Raw genomic sequence first — 23,426 nt, 5'->3', positions numbered from 1 at the left:
GAAATTGGAGCAACTATACGCTTGCATTTAGATCATCAAGTAGTTTATAGGAGCTCTTCTCAACACTTCTCAACGCATTTGAAAGAGGTAAGAGTTGATTTTTTAAAGTTTGATGATTTTTTTCTCTATGCTTATGGGTTTTTTGGATTATTTTTTTTGGTATGTTTATGGGTTTTGTTTTAATTTAGATCTTTAGAAAATATAATGCTTAAATGGAAATATTTGGTCTAGAATGTCTTATTGTAGCAACCTTTACATTTTCCCTTACTCATAATGGCTCTTGGAGGTAAAAAACCCAAGCTCTCTAAAGACATTAAAAAGGATGAGTGTTGGAAGTACACCGTAGACTTTTCGGGTAGAGGTAGAACTCAAACAAAATGCCTATTTTGTAAGGTCGTTAATAGTGGGGGGATAAATAGATTGAAATATCATATAGTTGGCATACATGGTCATGATGCTGAGCTTTGTAAAGCTGCAACTGTTGAGGCTCAACATTTTTGTTATGTTGCCTTAGAAAAATATGAACAAGAAAAGGAATTAAAACAAAAACAATTAGCAGAGTTAGCTCAGATTGGTTCCAATTCCCTTCCACGCTCATCTGGAAATGTTTCTACATCTAGTTTTACACCCAAGCTAGGTTCAATAGGTTGTGTTGGAGAAGGTTCTTCCCTTCGCCCCTATCATCCTAGTGCTTCTGCTAGTTGTACTTCTACATCTATTCCTTGCACTGCTAGTGGTGCTGCCCCTACTAGTAGTACTGGCTTTACCTTTAGTCCTAGAGTCAAAAAATCTAGGTTGGATAATTTTTTTTACCATGTTCCCCTCCTAGTGCACAACCTCACTTGAGAGCTTGGGTTCAAATAAAGAGATCCATGAAGCTGGATTAAGAGCAATTTGCAAATTTTGGTTTTTCTGCAACATTCCATTTATAGCAGCCAGGTACTTCAACTTCATTTATATTTGATTGTTTTACGTTTTAAACTTTTAAGTTTTAAATTCAATTTTATAATTTTAACTCGATGTTGAAAATTTGAATTATGCTAATTAAAATGTTTTTATAAATGTAATAGGACTTCTTATTGGCAGGGGATGATTGATGTGGTTTCCATTTGTGGTGCGGGGTTTAAAGCCCCACTGAAGACGAGTTAAGTGGCCCCCTCTTACTAGAAATGGTTGAGGAGATGAAGCTTGAGTTGGAGGACCATAAAAAGATTTGGAGCCAAAGGAAGTGTACCATTATGACGAATGGATGGACAGATAGGAGGAATAGGACCCTCCTAAATTTTCTTGTTTCTAGTGGAGGTAATTCATCATCGTCTACTTCTCGAAGTCTAAAATTTAATGTATTATTGAATAACTAAAATTTTGTTTTATTGACTAGATTATTAAAAGATAATTATTTTGTTTAATTTTCACTTTCAAAATCCACTATGTTTTTGAAGTCTATAGATGCTTCTTCACATGTCAAAAATGCAAAATTCTTATGTCAGTCTATTGAGGAGGTCATAAGGGAGGTGGAGGAAGGGAATCTTGTCCAAGTGGCGACTAATAATGCAGCTAATTATGTTGCTGTAGGTAAAAATTTAACTTATAAGTTCTAAAAAAATTATTTTAGTTTTTCATTAAATTTTGAAAATTAAAAGCTTTTTAATATATCAAAAAATTTCATTCTTTACTAACTAATTTAAAATTGCTGCAGGAAAACTTTTGATGGAGAGACACTCAAGAATCTTTTGAACTCCATGTGTGGCCCATTACCTCGACCTCATGTTAGAAGATATTGGCAAGCTTGAATGGGTGAAATCATGTGTTGCTAAGGCTAAAAATCTTTGCAAGTTCATCTATAATCATGCCTTGGTCCTCAGCATTATGAGGGAATACATGAAAGGAAAAGAGTTCACTCGTCCTGGTATCACAAGATTTGTCTCTAATTTTATCACACAAAAATCCTTGTTGAGTTCAAGGTTAGCTTTGAGGTGCATGTTTGTTGGTCCACAATGGAGTTCCTCCTCCTTTGCCACCACCCCTGCAGGGATAGATGCAACAAAATGCATTTAGGATGAAGAAGGTTTTTGGGAGCCATGTATAGAGATTGTGGAGGTAATTTAAATTTTAAAAGCTTAAGTCTTAAAATTTTATAAATTAATTTATCTCATACATATTTTTGTTTTATTTTCATTGTGCAACTTTGCAAAGTTTCATTATTCACTAAATTGTCTTTTTAAAAATTGTTTTGTAGATCACTGAGCCCCTTGTAGCCCTCCTACGAGTTGCTAATGAGGAGAAGCCCACTATGGGCTACATATATGATGGCATGGATAGGGCCAAGGAGGCTCTTAAAGCCAAATATGTAGGGGTTGAGGACAAGTATGACCCTATTTGGGACATAATTGAGAGGAGATGGAAAAATCAGCTTCATGAGCCCATCCACGCAGTAGCCTATTACCTCAATCCAGCATACTGTTTCTATGAAGATTTCAAGGCAGATGAGGAGGTTCTTAGTGGCCTATACACTGTGATATCGAAGATGGCCACTAATGCCACACATATATTGCTTGAGATGGATGCCTATAATAATGCATCAGGGCCCATCTTTTCAAGTCAAATTTGCAAAGGTCGTACAAAATTGCCGCTAAGTAAAAATTGCAGCTTAAGCCTTATACAATCTAGTTTCTAAATTTCTAGCTTTAAAGTTCAAATTTTGAAATGACACTAATAATTTTTTCTTTTCATTTTTTCAAAATTTAGATAGATGGTGGCAAATGTTTGGGCCTTCAACCAAAAACCTTCAACAAATCGCCATCTACATAATGAGCCAGCCAAGTAGCGCTTTTGGATGTGAGTGCAACTGGAGCATGTTCGAGCACATCCACTCAAAGAGGCGTAGCAGGCTGTTTGTGGAGAAAATGAATAAGCTAGTCTTTGTGCATTACAACCTACGTATTAAGACTAGGGAGATTTTGGATAGTGACACCTCTCCAATCACTATGGAGGAGGTTGATCTAGAGTCTGAGTAGATCACTACAACAATTGATCCTGTCTTTGACGATGAGGACCTAGAGTGGGTTGACGAGGCAGACAGAGAGGCTGAGGCCGTGGCTATGGCAGTAGAGGACTAGAGAGCTCCAGTTGTTCCTAGTGGCACTTCACAGGCATTGGTAGAGCCAAAGACTACAGTTGATCCTAGAGGCACCTCATAGGCTGATGCTATAGCTAATCAGTCATCCAAGACCTACCGTAGATGACTTACTAAGAGGCATTTTATAAATTATACTGAGCCTGAGGTTGAGTTTGAGGTTGGGGATGAGGATGAGGATGAGGACTAGGAGCCATAGCTATAGTCTTGTTTTAACTTAACATATGATCGGAATTTGGAACATTTGATGATGACTATTGATGTGTTGGATTTCATATACATTTTGATGGGTTTCATGGATTTATCATTTTATATATCTATGTTTTACTTTTCTAATATTTCCTTCAGTTACTGTTTAGTATTTAACAATTTACCTTTATAGTATTGTACTTATGTAATCAATGTATGTTTAAGTATGTGCATTATGATCAAATTACCTTCTATTTAATAATGTTATTGTGTCTATAAACTTTACTCAATAATGGGTGCATGGAATGTTATTTAAATCCCAAAAAAACTCAAAATTTCGAGGTTTTTTCACTTTGCCGAGTCATTGCTGAGTCTGAGTTATGTTACTTTGCCTACCACTATTCACTATGATAACAAAAGTTGTATCAAGTTATTTGTGAATCCAATATTTCATGACAGATCCAAGCATATAGAAATCCCTTACCACTACATAAGAGACATGGTGGGAAGAAGTGCGATTCTATTAGGATATATTAATATAGGTGATCAAACAGCTGACATTCTCACCAAGGCTCTCCCTAAAGTGAAAGTTGATCATTTCAAAAAGAAACTTGGCTTGATTGAAATGTAAGTCTTTGAGATTGAGTCTCAACTTTGGAAATTTGTATTATTTAAATAAAGATGTTTAAAGTATAAACTCTTTTGTCATATGTGTGACTCTATGACTCATGGGCCTACCCTATGTTCATTATTTAAGAAGATAATCTTTTATAATGAAATATTGATTCTGATAAGATAAGGTGATGGCTTTATTATTATTAGATTACTATCATGATAAATATCGTGTGACTTGATATTCAAGAAAAAAATCATGATAGTTAAAAGAGCATGTTGATGGATATCATGTAACTTGATATCTGTTGAAAATCAATATGTTCAAATTCATGGTGGATATTATGTGACTTAATATCTATGGATATACCATGATCTTTTATGGTGGATATCATGTGACTTGATATCTGTATACACACCATAACTTGATTTTCTTATATATATCTTAGGGATATTACTTTTCTTATAAAAGGCACTTGTATATATGCACTTTGTCTTCCCTAGCTAAGAGCGAGTGTTAATGCACGTAGCTTCGGTCTGACATTACTGTGAAGCACATACTTATGTATATACGCACAACAACATGATGCACACACTATTATGCATATATGCATACGTATGTGCTGTTGCACTTTACATAGTCTGCAACTGACAAGACATATATATGTTCCAAGATCATTAAGGCATGATCAAGATTATCTTTGGTTCCTTGGATGTTTAGATCTTAGTCAATCTACCCTTTATATTGGGCCGCTGATGTAATGATTAGTTTATACACTATGTTAACCATTTAAATGATTGGTAATGAAAGTAACTAATTATGTGATTAGTCACCCACTAACAGGTGTGTGAATGAATGTCCATGTCTCCCATGGGAGACATGGCCATTCATCCCCACACCTCTTCTGTGGGCATATATCCAATCTGCCCATGTAATCTTGGCATTGTAATCTATTAATGCAAGCGCTCCATAAAGGATTGAAGATAATTCTGAAAGGTTCATATAATTCAATTCTGTTATTACTGCACTAACACTTCCAGTTTCTGGAAGCAATTAAAATTTTGGTGATAATGATTGTACCTGCAACAAATTCTGCAATCAGTCAAATCTGGTAATAAACTTTACACAATTAAAAAATGAACAGTTTAAAATATAAAATTTAAAAGATAATAGAAGTTGTAACAAGGGTTAAGATTCAAAAAGAGTAAAGTAACATCTTGATAGATTAAAAAAATCAAAGCAGACCAAATAAATATATAAGTAAAATAACCTAAGAAGAAAACACAATTCATAAATCCAATCAGAAATTTGGGGAACTAATTTAAATTCAAACAATGAATAAACTTTCAATCAAAATTAAGAAGAAAAGCTAATCAAGAGTGAACAAGATTTGGCATAAATCTTCTAATTATAACAATAATGAGCAAAATAGTAGTGGTTTTGTTGGATATCTTGTTATTCTGTCCCTCGTCACATTTCTTTCCTTTTTCAAATTGTTTTAACATTAATACATTTGATGAATTCTGACCCCTAAATCAACACTCAAAGTAACCTAATAAGAAATGGCATTGAAGAGTTTCTATCTCATCTCTCTCCCTACTATTTTTGAGATTTCTATATTGTTTAATCTCCAAATTGATACTGACTACAGCCATTGATATATTAGTAGTCTTATAAGCTGAATACCCCCCAATTGCAAGGCAAAGAAAGGTTTAAACATTTCAATGAATTTTCTTATTAAGACTAACAGTTGAAATGAGTGAATTTTGTAGCAAAATACAGAGGCTACGAAGAAAGAAACTATTTCAAAGCTAAAGGAATATAGATGAAAGGAGGCACCTTGTCAAGCAGAAATTAATCAAGAGTTCAAATTTCCCTAAGAAGCAAATATGGAATCACAAAGAAAGCAAAACCTTTCAAGTTGAAAATGTAATCAAAGCAATTGTACAAAAATGAATACAAGTAAATTGTTGTAAAGTAATGATAATTCTAAAACACCTATAAATTGGGGTATGTCCCTTTTATAATGTAAAAGTTTATACGACAAATGTCCCGAGCAAGACTGGAGGTTTTCTTCTCCATTCTTTCCTACCAGTGCCCATTTGAACGGAGACATTGTAATTTTTTTAGTTAAATCTATATAAATAATATGGATACGACCTTTTACCAATAAAAAAAATTCTTTGTTGATGACCGGGATAATGTGTAAGAATACAAAGCCCGAGGGATAATTAAAGCACTTAGCAACAAAACAAACAATGAAGAGAGTGTCGTTAAACCATACCACGAGTTCAATCTTCTATTGTTATGTCAGTGACAACATGCACAAATATCAAAGGTGGAAAGACAATTCATGAATCATGCTAATCACATCACATTACATATTCATTCACTTTCGTATATTTTAACCAAAAAAGAGAGCACGCAATAACCAGTGAATGGAAATCTCAAACACTTGTACTAAAAACCATGGGCAATAGATATAATCTCTTGTGTACACAAAATACAATATGTAAGGAGAAGGGAACCTAGAGTTGTCGTGCTTGGGCCCGTGGCCTTCCCAATCCCCTATGGTGCTGTTTGAATCAGACTCACGGTAGACAAATGTGAGCTTGCAGAGACTTGTGGCCAACAAGTATGTCCAGACGGTGTCGTGCTAGTCTCCTGTTGTTGCAGTGGTTCAGACCTTTTGTATATACTGAAGTATATTTCTTCCCACTGTTAACATGGCCTTGGGTGCCAACGGTAATGACTACTAAGACCCCTGCTTGTTGTTGATGCTACTCGCGCCTACACTTCTGCCCACTTCCCACGAATGTCGGCTGCAACACAACTACTTGTTCATTGCGTGCTTCAAGTCCATATTCTGTGCCCTAGGCCTCCTGTCCGTTGTGTCCTCTTTGATTCCCTTTTTAGATTCATGTATTGAATAAAGGTCAAATTCTGCTTAACTGGATAAGGGAACGGATCCCACTCATTGTACATAGCTATAACATTATCCGAAAGTAAGCCTATTGCTACAAGCTGGACTACCTCTTCCTCGGCATTATCTTTAGCAAAAATGGGCATCAAGGGTTTGTGTTCCGTGTGGGGGCCCTAGCAGCCCGGGGTGATCTTGCCACACTACCACCTCCACTGTGATAACTTGGTGTTCTTCTATGTATCGAGGCTAGCTGTTGCATAGTTCTTGTAAGCTGCTGAAGTGCATTAGTGATATTATTCTGTCCATCTCTAATAGCGCACAAGGTTTCCCTAACTTCTCGTTCTTGATCATCAGCCTCTTGAGCCATTTGAGTGACTTGTACCTGTTCAGCTTGATTGCTTTGCTCAAGGATTAGCTCCTCATCAACTGTATAACTATCCTCAATATCAATCTAGTCTAAAGAACTTGTCTGTTCAGGTCGGATGTGTCTAAAATTAAAGGGCTCCCTATTCGTGCTCAGTCAAACATTTTTCGGTTTTATCCAGCCTGTAATTCCACGGTTACCCACGAGGTTGGTAGGTCTTGTGGCTCTGATACCACTGTAAGAATCCGAAGCCCGAGGGATAATTAAAACACTTAGCAACAAAACAAACAATGAAGAGAGAGTGTCGTTAAACCATACCACGAGTTCAATCTTCCATTGTTATGTTAGTGACAACATGTGCAAATATCAAAGGTGGAAAGATAATTCATGAATTACGCTCATTGCATCACTTTACATATTCATTCACTTTTGTATATTTAACCAAAAAAGAGAGCACGTAATAACCAGTGGATGGAAATCTCAAACACCCGTACTAAATTTAAACCATGGACAACAAATATAGTCTCTTGCGTACACAAAATACAATATGTAAGGAGGGAACCTGAAGTTGTCGTGCCTAGGCCTGTGGCCTTCCCAATCCCCTATGGTGTTATTTGAATCACACTCACGCTAGACAGTTGTGAGCTTGTAGAGACTCGTTGCCAATAACTATGTCTAGATCCTTGCTACTGCGGTGGTTCAAACCTTCTGATATATCCTGTCATGTATTTCTTCCCACTATAAATGTGGCCTTGGGTGTTGATGGTTATGACTACTCAGACCCCCAATTGCTACTGATGCTAGTCGCGCCTGCACTTCTGCCCACTTCCCACGGATGTCAGCTGCAATGCAGCTATTGGTCTACTGCAGCAGTGATCCAACCTTCCTTGACTTGCTTTTGTGTACCTATGTCGGTATTAACACTTGTCGTAGCTGATGCCACACACTCCCTCACATTCTTAGATACATAGGAGACTGATAGTACAGATTCCCAGTTAGTGTAAAGCGAACTCACAACTACTTCTACTGCTAACAACTTACTTCTGAATGTAGGTCCGATATGATGCAAGGTATTATACTGCAAACTTCATGCCTAAACCTAGGTGCAACTTCAAGGAAATGCTAGGGCTACGTCCAGCCTCCCAACTCTTCTTAAGAGGTTTCACCCTTAAGAAAAAAACCAGTCACATTTAAGCAACCAACTTCGTCTTTCAATGTATTGTTATATTCATGGTACAAATCCCACGAAGGCCTATTGCTTTTATAACCTCAATATGAGGGAGAACACAAACAACTAGGCAATGTTGGATAAAAACCAGTTTTTGTCGTTTAGTCACTTAAGTTACTTCTGTTATAAAATGACTTTAAGTCATAAAGTAACTTTATAAAATAAGGTGACTTAACTATAGAAAAGCTCCTCAAACTTTAATATTTCCCCAAACGAAACCAAATAAATTCTTGTGACTGGCTGACATCCCTAGATTAATGTCATTAGCCTATCTGGATGGAAAGATAGACCAATAAGGCACCAAAAAGGCCTAGCGTGAAGAAGGGGACATTACATAATGGAGCCATTTGTATCCAGGGAAAGAAGCTCATTATAAATGAAGATGTTGTGACTGACATGGCTCTCCTCTGTAAGTCTTAAGTTTTTTCATGACAGGAAGCTTGCAGAGAAAGCTTTCATCAAATTGCCAAAAACTGAGGAGCAGAAGGCCTTGGATAAAGGCGACAAGAAATACTACAATCCAAAGTAGCTCAAGCCTTTTTGGTAGCAGATGCTTAGCATTATCTTGGAGTTTATAACTATCAATGGTAGGTATACTCACCTTTGTATCTAAAATTTTATTTTTCTTCGTCACTTTAGATACAAGGATCATATTAATTTCCCTTTTTATCTATTATCGTCCTTGAATTTGAGTATCTATGATCACAAAAAGAACCCTAGGAAGATGGTTGCTCATCAGAGGTTGATTCTAATTTTGTATAATTTTCTAAGAGCAAAAAATGAGGAGAATCCTAGAATTAGGATTGAGGAAGAGGGTGAAGGAAGAGATTCTATTCATTATAAATTTGGGGAGGATGGTGACCCAGAGTGTGTGAAAGCTGAGGAGGGTTCTAAGAGTAAAAAGAAGTATTGGTTAAGAGGAAAGTTTGTACATAGAAAAAAGTCTTAGAGGGAGATAACGGGAATCATACTGAAGACAGTGAGGATGAGTTAACCCGGAAGAAGAGAATAAAAGCCCTAAGCACACTCCTAAGAAGCTTTTTTTTGCAAGGGGGTGAAGGAAATCATATAGAAGACAGTGACAATGAAAGCCCTGTTGTTGGGTTCCCAATGGTTGGCCCGACCCAGATGTCTATCAAAAGACCTGGAAAGGAGACTATTGGGGGAATGCCCAATGAAAAGAAATTTGCAATGAAAGAGAGGAGTGCTCTTGGAGAGGTTTGCATGGGCTCTCGAATTGTGATTATTACAAAAATGAAGTTAATACTAATAAGCACCCCAACGATAATGCTGCTAGTTAGAAGGCTGGCTTGGGCAACAAAACTAATATCCCTCTATTTAAAGACGTCATCAGTAATAAGGCTTATGATGTCCCTATTTTGCCAACAGTGTCTGGTGATGATGTGGAGGATATGCCAAATGAAGTCTTGGCAGATTTATGTTTTACTGAATTTCAGGACATGAAAGAGCCTTCTTTCGCCGTTCTCCAAACTGCCAAAGCCCTCTCTCTTAATGCTTTCCGAGTGAATAGATGGGCGTTTCATGTAATTAAGAGCTTGAACCTCAAGTATAGAGCTCTTTCAGCCAAGTATGAGGAGCTACAGTGTGAGGTGGAGATAGGTGAGGGCAACCATAAGGATTCTGTGGACCACCCAAGAGAAAAAATTAATTATTGATTTTGTGGAAGTGGAAAGGGCTTCGAGAAGAATGTTGGAGAAGAAGTTGGATGCCCTTGTTTCTAGACTGTTATAGGACGGAGGCTTCTCTGAACAAAATCTCAAGCATAGCCTCAAAATTATGATATCCTCAGTGGACAATATGAAAATCTTGATCAGCAAGCTGGAGGGAAACAATGAAAAGAGGGCATTCATTATTGATGTTAATAAGGAACAGGAAGAGCTGTCAGGACCAGGCAAGAGCACCAGAGCCAGGAAGAGAAAGCTGCCTGTTACAGCCCAAGTGGATGAATTCGAGGACCTGAAAAAGGACGACCAAGCTCAGGGATAATGTGGCTAGTACCATCAAGGAGCTGGTTGAATTGTGCCTGGTTTTGCTGTGTTTGGTTATTTTCTGTTGTTTCAGGTGTTTATCTTTAGGTTTTAGTTTCTGCTGGTTTTTGGCTGGCCAGCTGGGTGCTGTTATATTGGTTTTTTCAGCACTTTTGTCTGTTTTGGAACTGATTGCTATATCTTAATGTATGATGATGTGAAGGGTTGAGGTCCCTCTAAAAACTGTTTTTCTCATAATCAAAAACACCTGGACAACATGAAAGATATAAAGACATAACTTGCACATTTAGGTTCAACTCTGAGTTGAGGGTGACAAATCCTGTTGTTCCTGTACAAACTAATCATTAGCCAGTCCAGCTGGTAAAAAACCTTTAGGTCACACTACACAGTAATTTCTATCATGTTATTCTCTTCAGATTGTAAATTAAAACTTATAAGCATTAGGGTTTTCTTTGGTTTCCAGCAGCTATGCTTCTTTCTCTCTCTCTTTGGTGATGACAGAGTTAAAGTGTCATGTCCCCTTCTCAGCACTAGATATTTGGGCGCCAATTTAATCTATCTCCACATCCGGAATAGATTAATAACATTATTGAACAGGATGCCTACCAGTCACAAAGGGGAGTTTAATTTAATTTACTTCACAACCTTATAAAGTGAGTGGACTTAAGTCATTTTAATGTTATAGAGTTATTTATTTTATAAAATGGCTTTAAGTGACTACAGGACGAAAATGAAGTTTAATCCCACATTCCTTGCTCCTTGTGTTTTTCCCTCACTTCGAGGCTATAAAGGAGGGCTTGCATTGGGATTAACAACATATGAATATTTATGAAAAGAAAGCTCTTTAATCCTGGTTTCTTATTGTGATTGGTTTAAAGAGTGGGAGGACGAAACCCCTCTAAGTCTAGAAACATTCTAAGGAGTTGGACGTTACCCCAGCTCCCTTCTTTCAAGTTCTACAGTGGTATTGGGCAGGAAAATCGGCAACTAAGTGCATTTGTGTTTTTTTATGAAATAAGAATATAGTGAATATACAGTGGAAAAAATTTGCCTAGTTGACTGTACAGGCGGATTTGAGCAGAAAAATACTGTCAGTTGGGTTGGGCTCTAAGTTCAGAGATATTAAGAATACTCTCCCAGCTTGCACGAGTTTTTCAGAACTTACAAAGGCGTCCTCATTCCATTCATGCATTGCCAGAGTTTGCCTTAGCGGCTAGTACACAGAAGTGTTGCTGGAAGTGACGTCCTAGCCATTCTTACAGTTGGCAGTCAACTGGAAAGGTGAATCACGTGAAGGGAGGTCTGCATGATTTGACATCAGTGAAATGCGTGAACAAGGGTAGGCTGCGACCACTCCAGGCGTATTAACCCCAAACAAGGTGTAAACTCCATGCTCGGGCTGTGCTAGGGAACAATCGGCATTGTCAAAGAGGTCGTGCATCACAGATAAATGAATACCTCAGCCATTGCAAATAACAGAGTTCCTCATCCGCATTGATTCGGGTCTGTTCGCACACCATTTTCTCTTAATACTGAAAACGTGTTTGACCGTTGTTCTTTCAGCATACGTAGGGTTGGTCTACTTAATGTTGTGTTTGCAAAGTTTGGTTCTACCAAGATTTTAATCTCAGAATATTGGTTTGGTTAATTTCTCATATTATTGTACTCCAAGATTGCTTCAGCAAACATTAATTTATACTGCCATAATTATTCTGAGTTTTCTCTATACCATTGTTATCAAATTTTTCAAGTGGTTTGGATTTTAGAATTCAGAATTTGGCAAAATCTACATACAGTGGTAATAGGTCTGCTACAGGAAGACAGAGAACTGTTTAACAAAATTACATCATATTCATTCAGTCACACGTGGGTTAAAAAAATCATGTCTCAGCATATTTCATAAAGGTCTGAAAATAATATTTAAAAGCCTGTTGACTTGACAGATTTCCAGTTTTTAGAGCTTCAGTCTCGGTGATCTTAATAAACTGCTAGAAAGTTCTACAATAGAGATTTCTTTACAAGTGCAATTTGCAATGATCAGTTTTCTGATTTTTAAAACATTTGCCACATTATTAATAAACATGTAATTCTGCCAGTAAGATGAGATTCATTCTTTACAGTTTTATTTGAACCCAAGTAAATTAGACAGATTAAAATAAGGCGATCCACCAAAATAATGGTGGCAGATGTATCTGATGCAAAAGTACTGTATTCTTAAGGAATGACAAGAAATCAAAGAAATTCATACCTTGAAATCATCAATCAGAGCAAAATCTGGGAAAAAAGGTAAAATATCTTCAATTTTTAAAAGGCCATCTGTTTCCTTGAGAAAGGCTATTGCCTTTCGAATGTTCTCTCGTTTTGTCCCCCTTTCCTGCTCAATTACATGCTTGGCAACCATGAGCCAGAGCTTCTTTCGCAAGTCTTCATCATCCTCAACTTTGTCTGCCTCTGCCATTGCTAGTTCCGCGTCTACCTGGCAAATGAATTTGTAAGACAATCATGTTTATATTTTATTGTCAACAGCATCTTCTTCAAAGAACTACAGCCTAAATGTTGATACTGCAGAAACAAATAACTCTGAAATGCAAAATCAAATCTATTTTGTTTTTTACAATATGCAATTGAAAAATGAACTTCCCAATCAGTAAATAATTGTGGTCATAAACAAGTTTCATGTTTTGATTGTATAGACAATACATTTCATAATGAAGTATATTACTAAAAAATAATAAATGAAGTATTCTTTGACAGAATAATGACAGTATCTTGGAAGGGCTTGATCAAGAGGATAAGCAAACACCTATTATGTAGAGATTTTGATGTTCATAAAGCATTTCATCAATAAAACTGAATCCCCATTAGAGCAGGCACCTCATGCAAAAGCTTAATGATGATATATTATCAGAATATAATGTCAAACACCTGTTGCGTATTGGTTCTGTTTTCATTTCTGTTAATGAATACTAAATTTATGATCAGTTATGGTTATGATGTATCTGCAGATTTGATGGATACTAAATTATATATTTTGCTTGCAGGTGATAATCAAGAAAGAATGGATATGAATTAATTCTATTCTGAACTCTGAGGGCAAAGTCTGAATGAACTTCAATCACTGTTCTGCAATCCCGATCTGAACAGATATAATCATTTATTGATTTTGATGATTTATCTCTTCTGATCGATCATCTTATATTGTGCAATCAAGAGGCATATAGAGGGTGATTGTGACTGTTCAACTACATGTATCTTTGAAGAGACACGAAGGCATAAACTTAATTAGCAAACAGACCCGAAGGTTATTGGGTATGATTATTTACTAAGACAATTTCAACATTAAAGCCTCCAATCTGAATATAGAGGATCATAACTCGATCCCATATGATTTTCATTCAATCAATTTGATCAGGGATTTACTGCCCGATTGAAGAGATAAGTATAATCTGATAGCTTAGATTTTCATATTTAATTTATAATGACAATGTCAGTTCAATACAAGGATGATGTCAACAAAATAATATTAATGTTTATGTATATGTTTGTGTATGCATGTATATCAGTTCACATGGTGAACTGGCATACATACATGCACACACATATGTATACAGTTGTCATGCTGGTTTATCCTTGAATTCTGACCGATGCTATCATATCTTAACAATTCAGCAAATGAATTGGGATGGTTCACCATACTAAAGTATCTACTGCTTGAAGCATTTACATCAATAAAAGAGGATATAGACTATTTAGTGATGGGTGTTTTCTATATCTGAAAGCATCAGATAAGTATTCACTATTAGTGACTTTTGATTTATTACGTGTAATGAAGAATTTTAGTACCTTAAAACTAATGCCTAATTTCTCTAGTACAACTATCTTCAACTTTCTTTGTAATGTTCCTCCTCCGAGCTCCTGAATACAAAACTCTCCTTGCATCCAGCTACGAAGCTGAAGACCAAAAAACTCAATGGCAAAGGGGCATGATTCAAGATCATCCAAGTGTGACAAGAAGTGGTTTGTACGGTGAAATGGATGGTCATATGTGGCAAATGATGGGCCTGTATGGTGAAGTGTGCGAGTGTGGCAATGATGGACCCATATAGTGGAACACTATACAGCCGCAAGGAGGGGTGAAAGTCTGTCATACATTGGAGAGTCGTAAAATGGAGATGTCTAGCTAATGGCTGTATAGTGAGATGCAAATCATGGGAGGTTTTGTTTTGTATGGTGGCAAGGGACAGTTGTACAGTGTGCAATCAGGCCGTACGGTGGTGTAGGTTGCTGTGCCCAATCTGACTCCGTCCTTCAGAAAGACTCCCGACTTGAAGTCATGCAATTGCTAGATGTACTAATAGGAGTGAGTGTATTTCCAGATGATGGATGCCAGTTAAGATAGAATTAGAACACCAATTGGCACAAGGTATATGCTAATCAAAATGGATCCCGTACATAGTTATTTCAGACATTCGCTAATTATATTTTGCATATAAAAAATGGTGTTCCAAATGTGCCAAATCCAAAACAAATTAATACAAAGAACAAAATATGGCGAGGGTAAAATCCCATTGAAACCGAAATAGCCAAGCAGGGAAGATCTCTCACTTCTGAAACGGCGAACAACAGAGAACTCCAAATGAAATTAGCAATACGAAGAAAATAATCCAAATCGCATATTTAAACAACTCAACCTCATGGACATTAATACCCCATCGAGGGAGAAACTGAGTGCCAATAGGAGGCAAGATAAACACCTACCAAAACAATTAAATAAAAATGGCTAAGAGATATAATAAACCAATTGGCTCATAAACAAAGGTTTTAATAATTTATTTATTTTATGACAAGAACATTACAGTCCTCCTGTGCCAAAGTTTGCCTATCCTCAAGCTAATGCAACACCGGATGCTCGAGGATATGTTCACCCTCCCAAGTGGTGTCGTCGAGCGAGAAGTGCTTCAAGCATACCAAGCATTCCTTGATGGTACAGTTCTGTAATGACTTTTCCCGAACATCAATGACTTCGTCCAGTTCCAACACCAATTTCCCTTCTTCATTGAGCGGTGGAAGATCTGTAGTTACTGTGATGTTCTATCCTAGGACTTTCTTCAGGTAGGATACATGAAAGGCATTGTGGATGCAGCTTCCACAAATGTGGCAAGTTACATAGTAGAGACCATAAAAATGCAGCCTTGGTTTCTTTTTTCCCTTTGCCTTCAATGACGATTGTTTGTATAGATGGAGTCTAAGATAGACCAGGCCGCCTACCTCAAAACTTCTCTTGAACCAATGTCTGTCGACACAAATCTTTTGCTGATCCTATACCCTCTGCAAATTTTCCTTCAAGAATCTCAGAATGTCTTGTTCTTCCTGATGGAGCTCTAAATTTAGAGGCTCTATTTTTGCACATTTTGTGAATCAATAAAATTTTGAGTTAGAAGCCCCTTTGAAAAGGCAGTCATAAATAAAATCTGCTTAACCATAAGGAGGTGAAAGAGATTAATGATAAACAAAGACTTCTTTTTCAAATCTTAATCCTATATGTGCATATTCCCTTCTGGAAAAATGTCATCAGCAAAACAGGGAGACAACAACACAATCATATTCAATACTCTTGCTGTCTATATTGCTAAATAATAACAAATTGCAAAAGTATTTCAAAATAAATGGGTCTTCAACTATTCTGAAGGATTTATTTCTTGGCAAATGCTGATGAAATCAGACTGCTATGATGCGTTTTGCATTAGAGAAGTTTGGACAATAGAAAGCTCATATGAAGCTTACCTTCAATATTTCTGATGAAAGAACATGGAAGAATTGAGTCTATGATATGCCTAAGATTGCCACTATGCATTCAAATTCTCTTTGTGCTCATTCAAGTATTTTGGAACACTCCTTTGATGATGAAGAATATATAATCTGTATGGGTGGATGTCTGCAGATAATTCTGTTTGATGAAAATAATTCTGTTACAATCATTAGCAAGTTCATATTCCCATTTGAGATTGGAAGCTTTAGACGTTAAGATAGGAATGTTGGAACCTTTTCACAAGGACTTGCAGTGCTTCTATCGATAACAGGAGACAGTTGATACCAAGTATCGAATCAATCATTCAACATACATAAGCAACATGAAACGGTCATGGTCCCTATTCAAAAGGAAGTGGAACGATTGCAATTGAGAGATATGTGAAGAATTTTCCCATAACATATAATGACAGCATTGAAATAGAAGGATCATCAAGTACGAGATGGACTGAAGAAGCCACTTTACAGATGCTTCCGGGAGTTCTTGATAAGCATACAATCCAAAAATAAATAAATAAAATACACTATGGATATAGCAAGCCACGTGAGCGCACAAGTTTACAAATCCTTTAATCATCTGGTGGCCTGTGAATACACTAATTATTTGTGTTTCAAAAAGAAGAGCCACCTGGAGTCGTAGGGCTTTAGCCAAATAACATATAGTAATATTTCAAAGTTCATTTGATAGAGTTAAAACTATGATTATGGAAAATTGTTTACTTTGGAAAAGATGTGACTTCATTATGAAAAGTCACTTTCTTTTATATTTTCAAATATAAATATGGGGCAGTGGTGAGAGGTAAAACATATTCGACATCTTTATAAAATATCCGAATATTTTATATTCTCAAGAAGAAGTATTTTATATTACTTGTACGAAGGGATAAGGGCTATATTATGACTTTGTAATATAAATTCTATTAAATGTTCTTCGTTTATTATTAAAGGCATGGAAATTTAAACTACAGCCGAATCGTCCTTTGTAATTATTTTTTGGAATTCTGTATACAATTTAAATATCAGATAAGTGGACATGGCCATTTAGAATTTTAAATTTGATCATCAGAGATATTGTGAAATACTAAATCATTTCCTATCTGTAACCAGTTTGTCTCCCAGAGAAGTTAAAATTCAATCTAGACTAATTTAAGATTGCGTAATAATTGATCTGTCGCATCTTGATTATTTAATTGTCGGCAATAAAGTGTGTAAAACACTATGAAGTTGTACATGAAAATTCATTGAAGTTGACTCTATTGCCCAGATGAGCAGAGGCATTGGTCCTTTTATTATTTGAGTCAGAAAATCTATAACTTCCTTCCTACAAGCATCAAATTAATTATTATTCAATTTAACAAAACATTCAACCATTATCCAATATTCAGTTTCATTTTGATCGAGTTTGAGGACCTTGCTAGCCGGAGAACTCCAATGCTGCAATTCGCTTCAAAAAAGCTTTGAACCAAGTGATCAGGTTCAAGGAGAGGGTTTACCCGCTTGGGTGTAACGGAGCCTGAAGTGCAGGGGAATCGAGAAGTATTGTTGTTCGTTGGCTAGAACTGATTGAGAAGTCCTATCGGAGAAGTGGCTGGCTCTTGGATTTCCAATCTACAATTTTGGGAACCAACACTTCCTGTAGTTGATCTTTTGTTCTCAATGTCCGGTTGTCTCCCAGAATCATGTCCACAAATGAAAGGGGCTCATACCCATAAAGTGATTTGAAGGGAACCATTCCAATCGAAATGTGATACATTGTATTATAACAACATTATCCGAGATGCAGCGATTTAATCCACACCCGTCGTTGTGTTGAAGCATAGTTCAGTAGGTAACTTTTCAACCATTTGTTCACAATCTCCATTTGTAAGTTGGTCTAAGGTGGTAGCTAATACTTGGCGATACTTCTGTTCTCGCCAACCAAAATAATTCTATCTATAGATTGTACTGAGAAATCAGTCATCCCTATCACTAGCAATGTTTCAGGGTAACCCATGCAAGCAGAAAACCTCTCTAAAAAGTAAGTCAGCCACCTGCGCGGCCTAGAAATCTGAGAGGATGGCAAAGAAGTGTGCGTACCTTGTCAATTACCATGAAGATACAATCCCTTCCATTTACCTTTGAAAGTCCAGTGATAAAATCCATAGAGATGCTCTCCCTTTTCTGTTCTAGAATCAGCAAGGGTTGTAATAATTCAGCGGTTAAGGTGTGTTCAAATTTGTTTTGTTGGCATATTGCACATTCTCGCATGTATTGTAAGACATCATCTTTAAGTCCCTCCCATGAGAACCTTTTCATGAGTTATCTATATGTGTTGAGAAACCTAGGGTGTCCTACCAATGGTGATGCATGCATGCATCTCCTTCAAGATTCTTTGCTTCAATTTGGTCTCAAACACTAAATATATCCAATCCTTGTAGCAAATGATGTCATTAACTACCTTATATCGGTCATCCTTAGTGTCGCCATCAATTTACTTTGATGCAAATGTGTTTTTAGAATATTCCATCAGTAAGTGTGCTTTCTAATCGACTAAAATCTGCAATAAGAAACAAATGGCAGGTTTTCTTGACAGAGCATCTGCTACTACATGATTCTTTCCCTTCACATATTCAATCTCAACATCAAAATCTTGAATCTTACTTACCCATTTTTGTTGCCTCTCATTTAGATCTCGATGCTTCAAAAATACCTCAAGCTATTATGATCAGTACGAACAACAAACTTCCCACCTAGTAGATATTGTCAAAACTTAGTCAAGGCATGCACGATGGCCAACATCTCTGTCATAGATGGAATATAGATGCTCAACATGTGTAAGTTTCCAACTCTCATAGGTTATAGGGTGCCTTTCGTGCATCAGTACAAGGCCAATGCCCTCTTCAAATGCATCACACTCCAGAATGAATAGTCGAGTGTAATCTAGTAAGGCAAGAACTGGGCAAGTAATCATGGCCTCTTTTAACTTGTCCAAAGTGTGTTGTGCCTCTTCATTCCATTGGAAGAAGCCCTTCTTAGTTAGATTTGTTAATGGAGCACAAAGTTGAGAGAATCCCTTCCCAAACCATCGATAGTAATTGCACAACCAAAGGAAGCCTCGCAACTTGGAGAGTGATTTTGGTGTAAGCCAATCAAGCATAGTTTGAATCTTCTCTTTGTGGACCTGTACTCCAAATTTACTGACAACATGTCCTAAGTATAATATCTCTATCATTCTAAATTCACACTAAGATTGCTTAGCAAACATGGACTGAGCCTCGATGATCTTGAGGACTTCATCCAAATGCCTCAAGTGTTCTACCCATGTTTTACTATAAGGAAATCATCAAAGAACACCAACAAGTACTTACGCAACTATTTGGTGAAGATGTGATTCATGTAGGACTACAAAGTAGCTGGTGCATTCATCAATCAAAATGGCATGACCAAGAATTCATAATGGCCGTAGTGACAGCAAAAAGTTGTCTTTTCCACATCTTCCCGTATGCAGATCTCATGGTATTCGGAACAAAGATCTATTTTAAAGAAATAAACTACACAATGCAACTCATCCAACAATTCGTCGATGATGGGAATAGGGTATCTTTTAAAAAAAAAAAATTGTTTGATGCACAATAGTCCACACACATGTGCAACATCCTGTCCTTTTCCACCAAAACCACTGATGATGCAAAAGGGCTAGAGCTAAGACGAATACATCCCTTCTTGAGCAGCTCCTGGATTGTCTTCTCAACTTCATCTTTAACTTTTCTAGGATGGTAGTACAATGTAGTGATGATTGGTTTGGTGTCGGCTTCCAATTTGATGGTGTGCTCAAAACCATGATGAGAAGATATGCCAGGAGGAATGTCTGCAAAAAATCTATCATGTGTATTCAAGATGGCCTATAGCTCACCATCTTGAAACACCCATTGCCCCTTTATTGGTTTTTTCGAAATGAAGCAATGTGTAACCCACACAATGTCATCATCCCGGAAAATGGCCTCCATCTGTTGAGTGGAAACTTCCTTTGGTCCCTCATTGGCCATTCCTCTAAGAACAACCTTCTTTACGTCAACAACAAAAGTGAAGTCCATCCTTTTGAAGCTTTGTGGGTATTCATCCAGTGAATCCATCCACTATATGTCAAGAATGACTTCCATATCATCCACGTCTACTATAAGAAATCCTCTATCACAATGCAATTTGCCATGGGGATACTTAGTTGGAGAACAAGGTGCGTGCATGGTAAGAGCGTTCCTCTAGCAACCTTGACTTGAATCCTATATGCGCCTCTGTATGTAGACCTCTACGTATCACCAAAGATGAGTTTATAAAGTTTAGCACAGACTCCTCATACCTGAAATAACTTACATCTCAAGCTTCCTTCCAGGATGATGGTTCCTCCGCATCATACCAATGCATCTATCTTCTCCATACGGTTTAGGCCAACCACCTTGGAGTCCTGTGGGTAACTGGCTCTTGGGGGTAGATTTTCTTGATCGTCCTCATCATTAGATACAACTTTGATGAAGTGTATTTTCCCTTTTCAGGGGCATCAATGCCCAAGTTTCCACGGCTCCTTACAGGTGAAACATAATTTCTTCCTTCGGAGTTCTTCCTTTTTGGTAGCTTTGTCCAACGAAAGCTTCTTCGATGGAGGTTTTTTATCCTTGTCTCTTGGAACCAATGGCGCTTTGGAGTGGGAGTAACCTTGAGAGGAGGATGCTGATGATGTTGCCATACTTCGCGCCTTTTTGATAGCCCCAGAGGGGGTGGCAAGATTGAAACTCTTTACCTAGCTCCTCAATGGTTCTATCAATTTGTCCATGAATAATACTATCCATCTCCTTTTAGAAATGTTTGTAACCAAAACAAAGAGCTTCTGGAATTCCATGATGTACTGGTCGACTGATCATTTTTGCCATAACTATGCCAGTTCTTTATAATTAAGTTCTAGATCGTTACCATCTAGCCGATTTATCAATCTTTCAGTGAAATCACCATAAGTATTTACTCGATCGTGTCCTAGTGTAATTGTGCCATGATGCCACCATTCATACGCCACTACATCCAATTGGAGTGCTGCAAATTTAATGGCTTCCTCTTCTAGCATTGGGTTGAGTTGGAAGAAGGTGTCAACCTTCATTACCCATGCCTAGGAAGATATGGATCCAGATCCATCAAATGGCTACAGATTCACTTTACTCAATTTCCTTCTGAGATCATCGTTAAAATATCCTCAGTTTCTGCCTCTAGAATATCACATTCTCAATTCTGCATAATTTTTGTACTATTCCATATGGTGGCAAAGGGCATTTGTACAGTGTGGAATCAGGTTGTACGGTGGTGTAGCTTGGTTGTCGTATGTGGTCTGACTCTGTCCTTAAGAATGACTCCCGACTTGAAGTCGTGTAGTTACCAAATGTGCTAATTGAAATGATTGTATTGCCAGATGATGGATTCCAAGACGAGGGATGGCATTTAAGATAGAATTAGACCACCAAGTCACACAAGGTACATGCTAATCAAAACAGATGCCATACACTGTTATTTGAGACATTCGCTAATTATATTTGCAGATAAAAAATGGTGTTCTAGATGTACCGGATCCCAAACAAAGTAATACAAAGAATGGAATAAGGTGAGGGTTGAATCCCACCGAAATTGGAATTGCCAAGTAGGGGAGATCACTAATTTCTGAAATAGCGAACAACAGAAAACTCCAACTAGAATTCACAGCACCAAGAAAATAATCCAAATTGCATACCTAAACAACTCAACTTCATAGACATAAATAACACAAGAAACACTTACCAAAACAATTAAATAAAAATGGGTCCGAGATATACTAAATCAATCGGCCCATAAACAAAGGTTTTAATAATTTATTTATTTTATGACGAGAACATTGCATTCTTGACCAAGAAATATTTTATTTTGTAAACACACTGGATTAAATCAAAATCTAAATAATTTTCTCTTGTTCCAATATCATTCTAACCATATGGACCTTATGTAATATTCAAGAGGAAGTACATCAAAAGAGAGCAAGCATAAATCATAAACAAAAGATATTAAAACTGAGGGATCTGCCTCAAAGCCAAAAAAAAAAAAAGTGTCATGAGTCAAAAGATAGGTCAATGAATCAAATTTGTCCTTGTAGATTAAAAAACTGTGGTCCAACAATTAAAAACATGCTTTGAAGCTTCAACATTACTGTTTTATGATATGTATGCCTTTTATAATTTCAAAGGATATTTTGTAGGCAAATGTGAAATGCATTGATGAAGATGATCATAATTTATGTAAGGAAGGGGTACATGAATTAAAAGGCCTGCTGGACTTTGATTCCAGATCACAGGTTTATAAACAAAGAACAAGAACCTGCGGTCAGGCTGTTACTTAATTCCTTATTATCTCTTAAAATAAAGTTCCAAATCAGGCCTACAACAACTAGAAACGAGCGTAATTCAAGAGGCAAAAATCTTGGGATGAAAACAAAACTGAAAACAAACAAAACAATCAAGAAAAAACAAACAAATACTTGAAGGTTACCAAATATCAAGTACATGTAGCCAGGGAAGAAAAATCCATCTTAGCAAGAAAAATAGAGAAACTTGAAAGGAACCTTTGAGCATGGCATTCATAGGATGTACAACGTAGGACAATTCAAGGGATAACTGATTACCTTTGTTAAACACCATTTGGAACCAAAAAAACTTAGAGAATTTGACTACGAATTAATGAGAAATTGCGTAGTGTTGTCCAGTTTTGTGAATTCAAATTGAAGACAATACGGTTAATGCGATTTATAAAATTAATTTAAAAATGTGCACCAAAGTTTTAAATAGTTGTGACCTAGCTATGTAATATATAGAGAGGTAGCTTAAAGAATAGTACTAGCAGCATAGCACTAATCAACTCTCAAATAGGGTTCCATGATTGGTTCCTTGTGTACTAGCACTGATCTTCTATAGGAGATTCTTGTCAAATGCAGGAACCCACCCATTTATGCTCTTCAAACAGCTTGTTTTAGGATTGAAATAAACCTGTTGACATTTGAATTTCTATTTTGGGACAGCACACATGTCAGCTAGAACCTTGCTACCAATTATAAGTCGAAGCCCCTTGTAATTTAAACCACCCTAGAAATCAAGCTACTAAGAAAATACTCAGT

The 23,426-nt window shown here is 36.9% G+C and overlaps 1 protein-coding gene across 5 annotated transcripts in view; it reads right to left on the bottom strand.

The window, feature by feature from the left end:
- The window catches only part of LOC149552590 (zinc ion binding protein), a 284,033-nt gene that overhangs the window by 26,908 nt on the left and 233,699 nt on the right, over positions 1 to 23,426 (bottom strand). For all 5 annotated transcript variants that reach the window (XM_089788186.1, XM_089788188.1, XM_089788184.1 and 2 more), the window contains exon 21: positions 12,711 to 12,938. In XM_089788186.1, coding sequence (XP_089644312.1) covers positions 12,711 to 12,938 — 228 coding nt within the window. The remainder of the gene's footprint in view (positions 1 to 12,710; positions 12,939 to 23,426) is intronic.

This window comes from Cupressus sempervirens, chromosome 6 (assembly GCF_028749045.1).
Source record: "Cupressus sempervirens isolate cs-2001-9-10 chromosome 6, ASM2874904v1, whole genome shotgun sequence".
Lineage (NCBI taxonomy): Eukaryota > Viridiplantae > Streptophyta > Pinopsida > Cupressales > Cupressaceae > Cupressus > Cupressus sempervirens.
The sequence above is the reverse complement of the archived record's forward strand: the minus strand, read 5'-3'. Positions and strand labels throughout refer to the sequence as shown.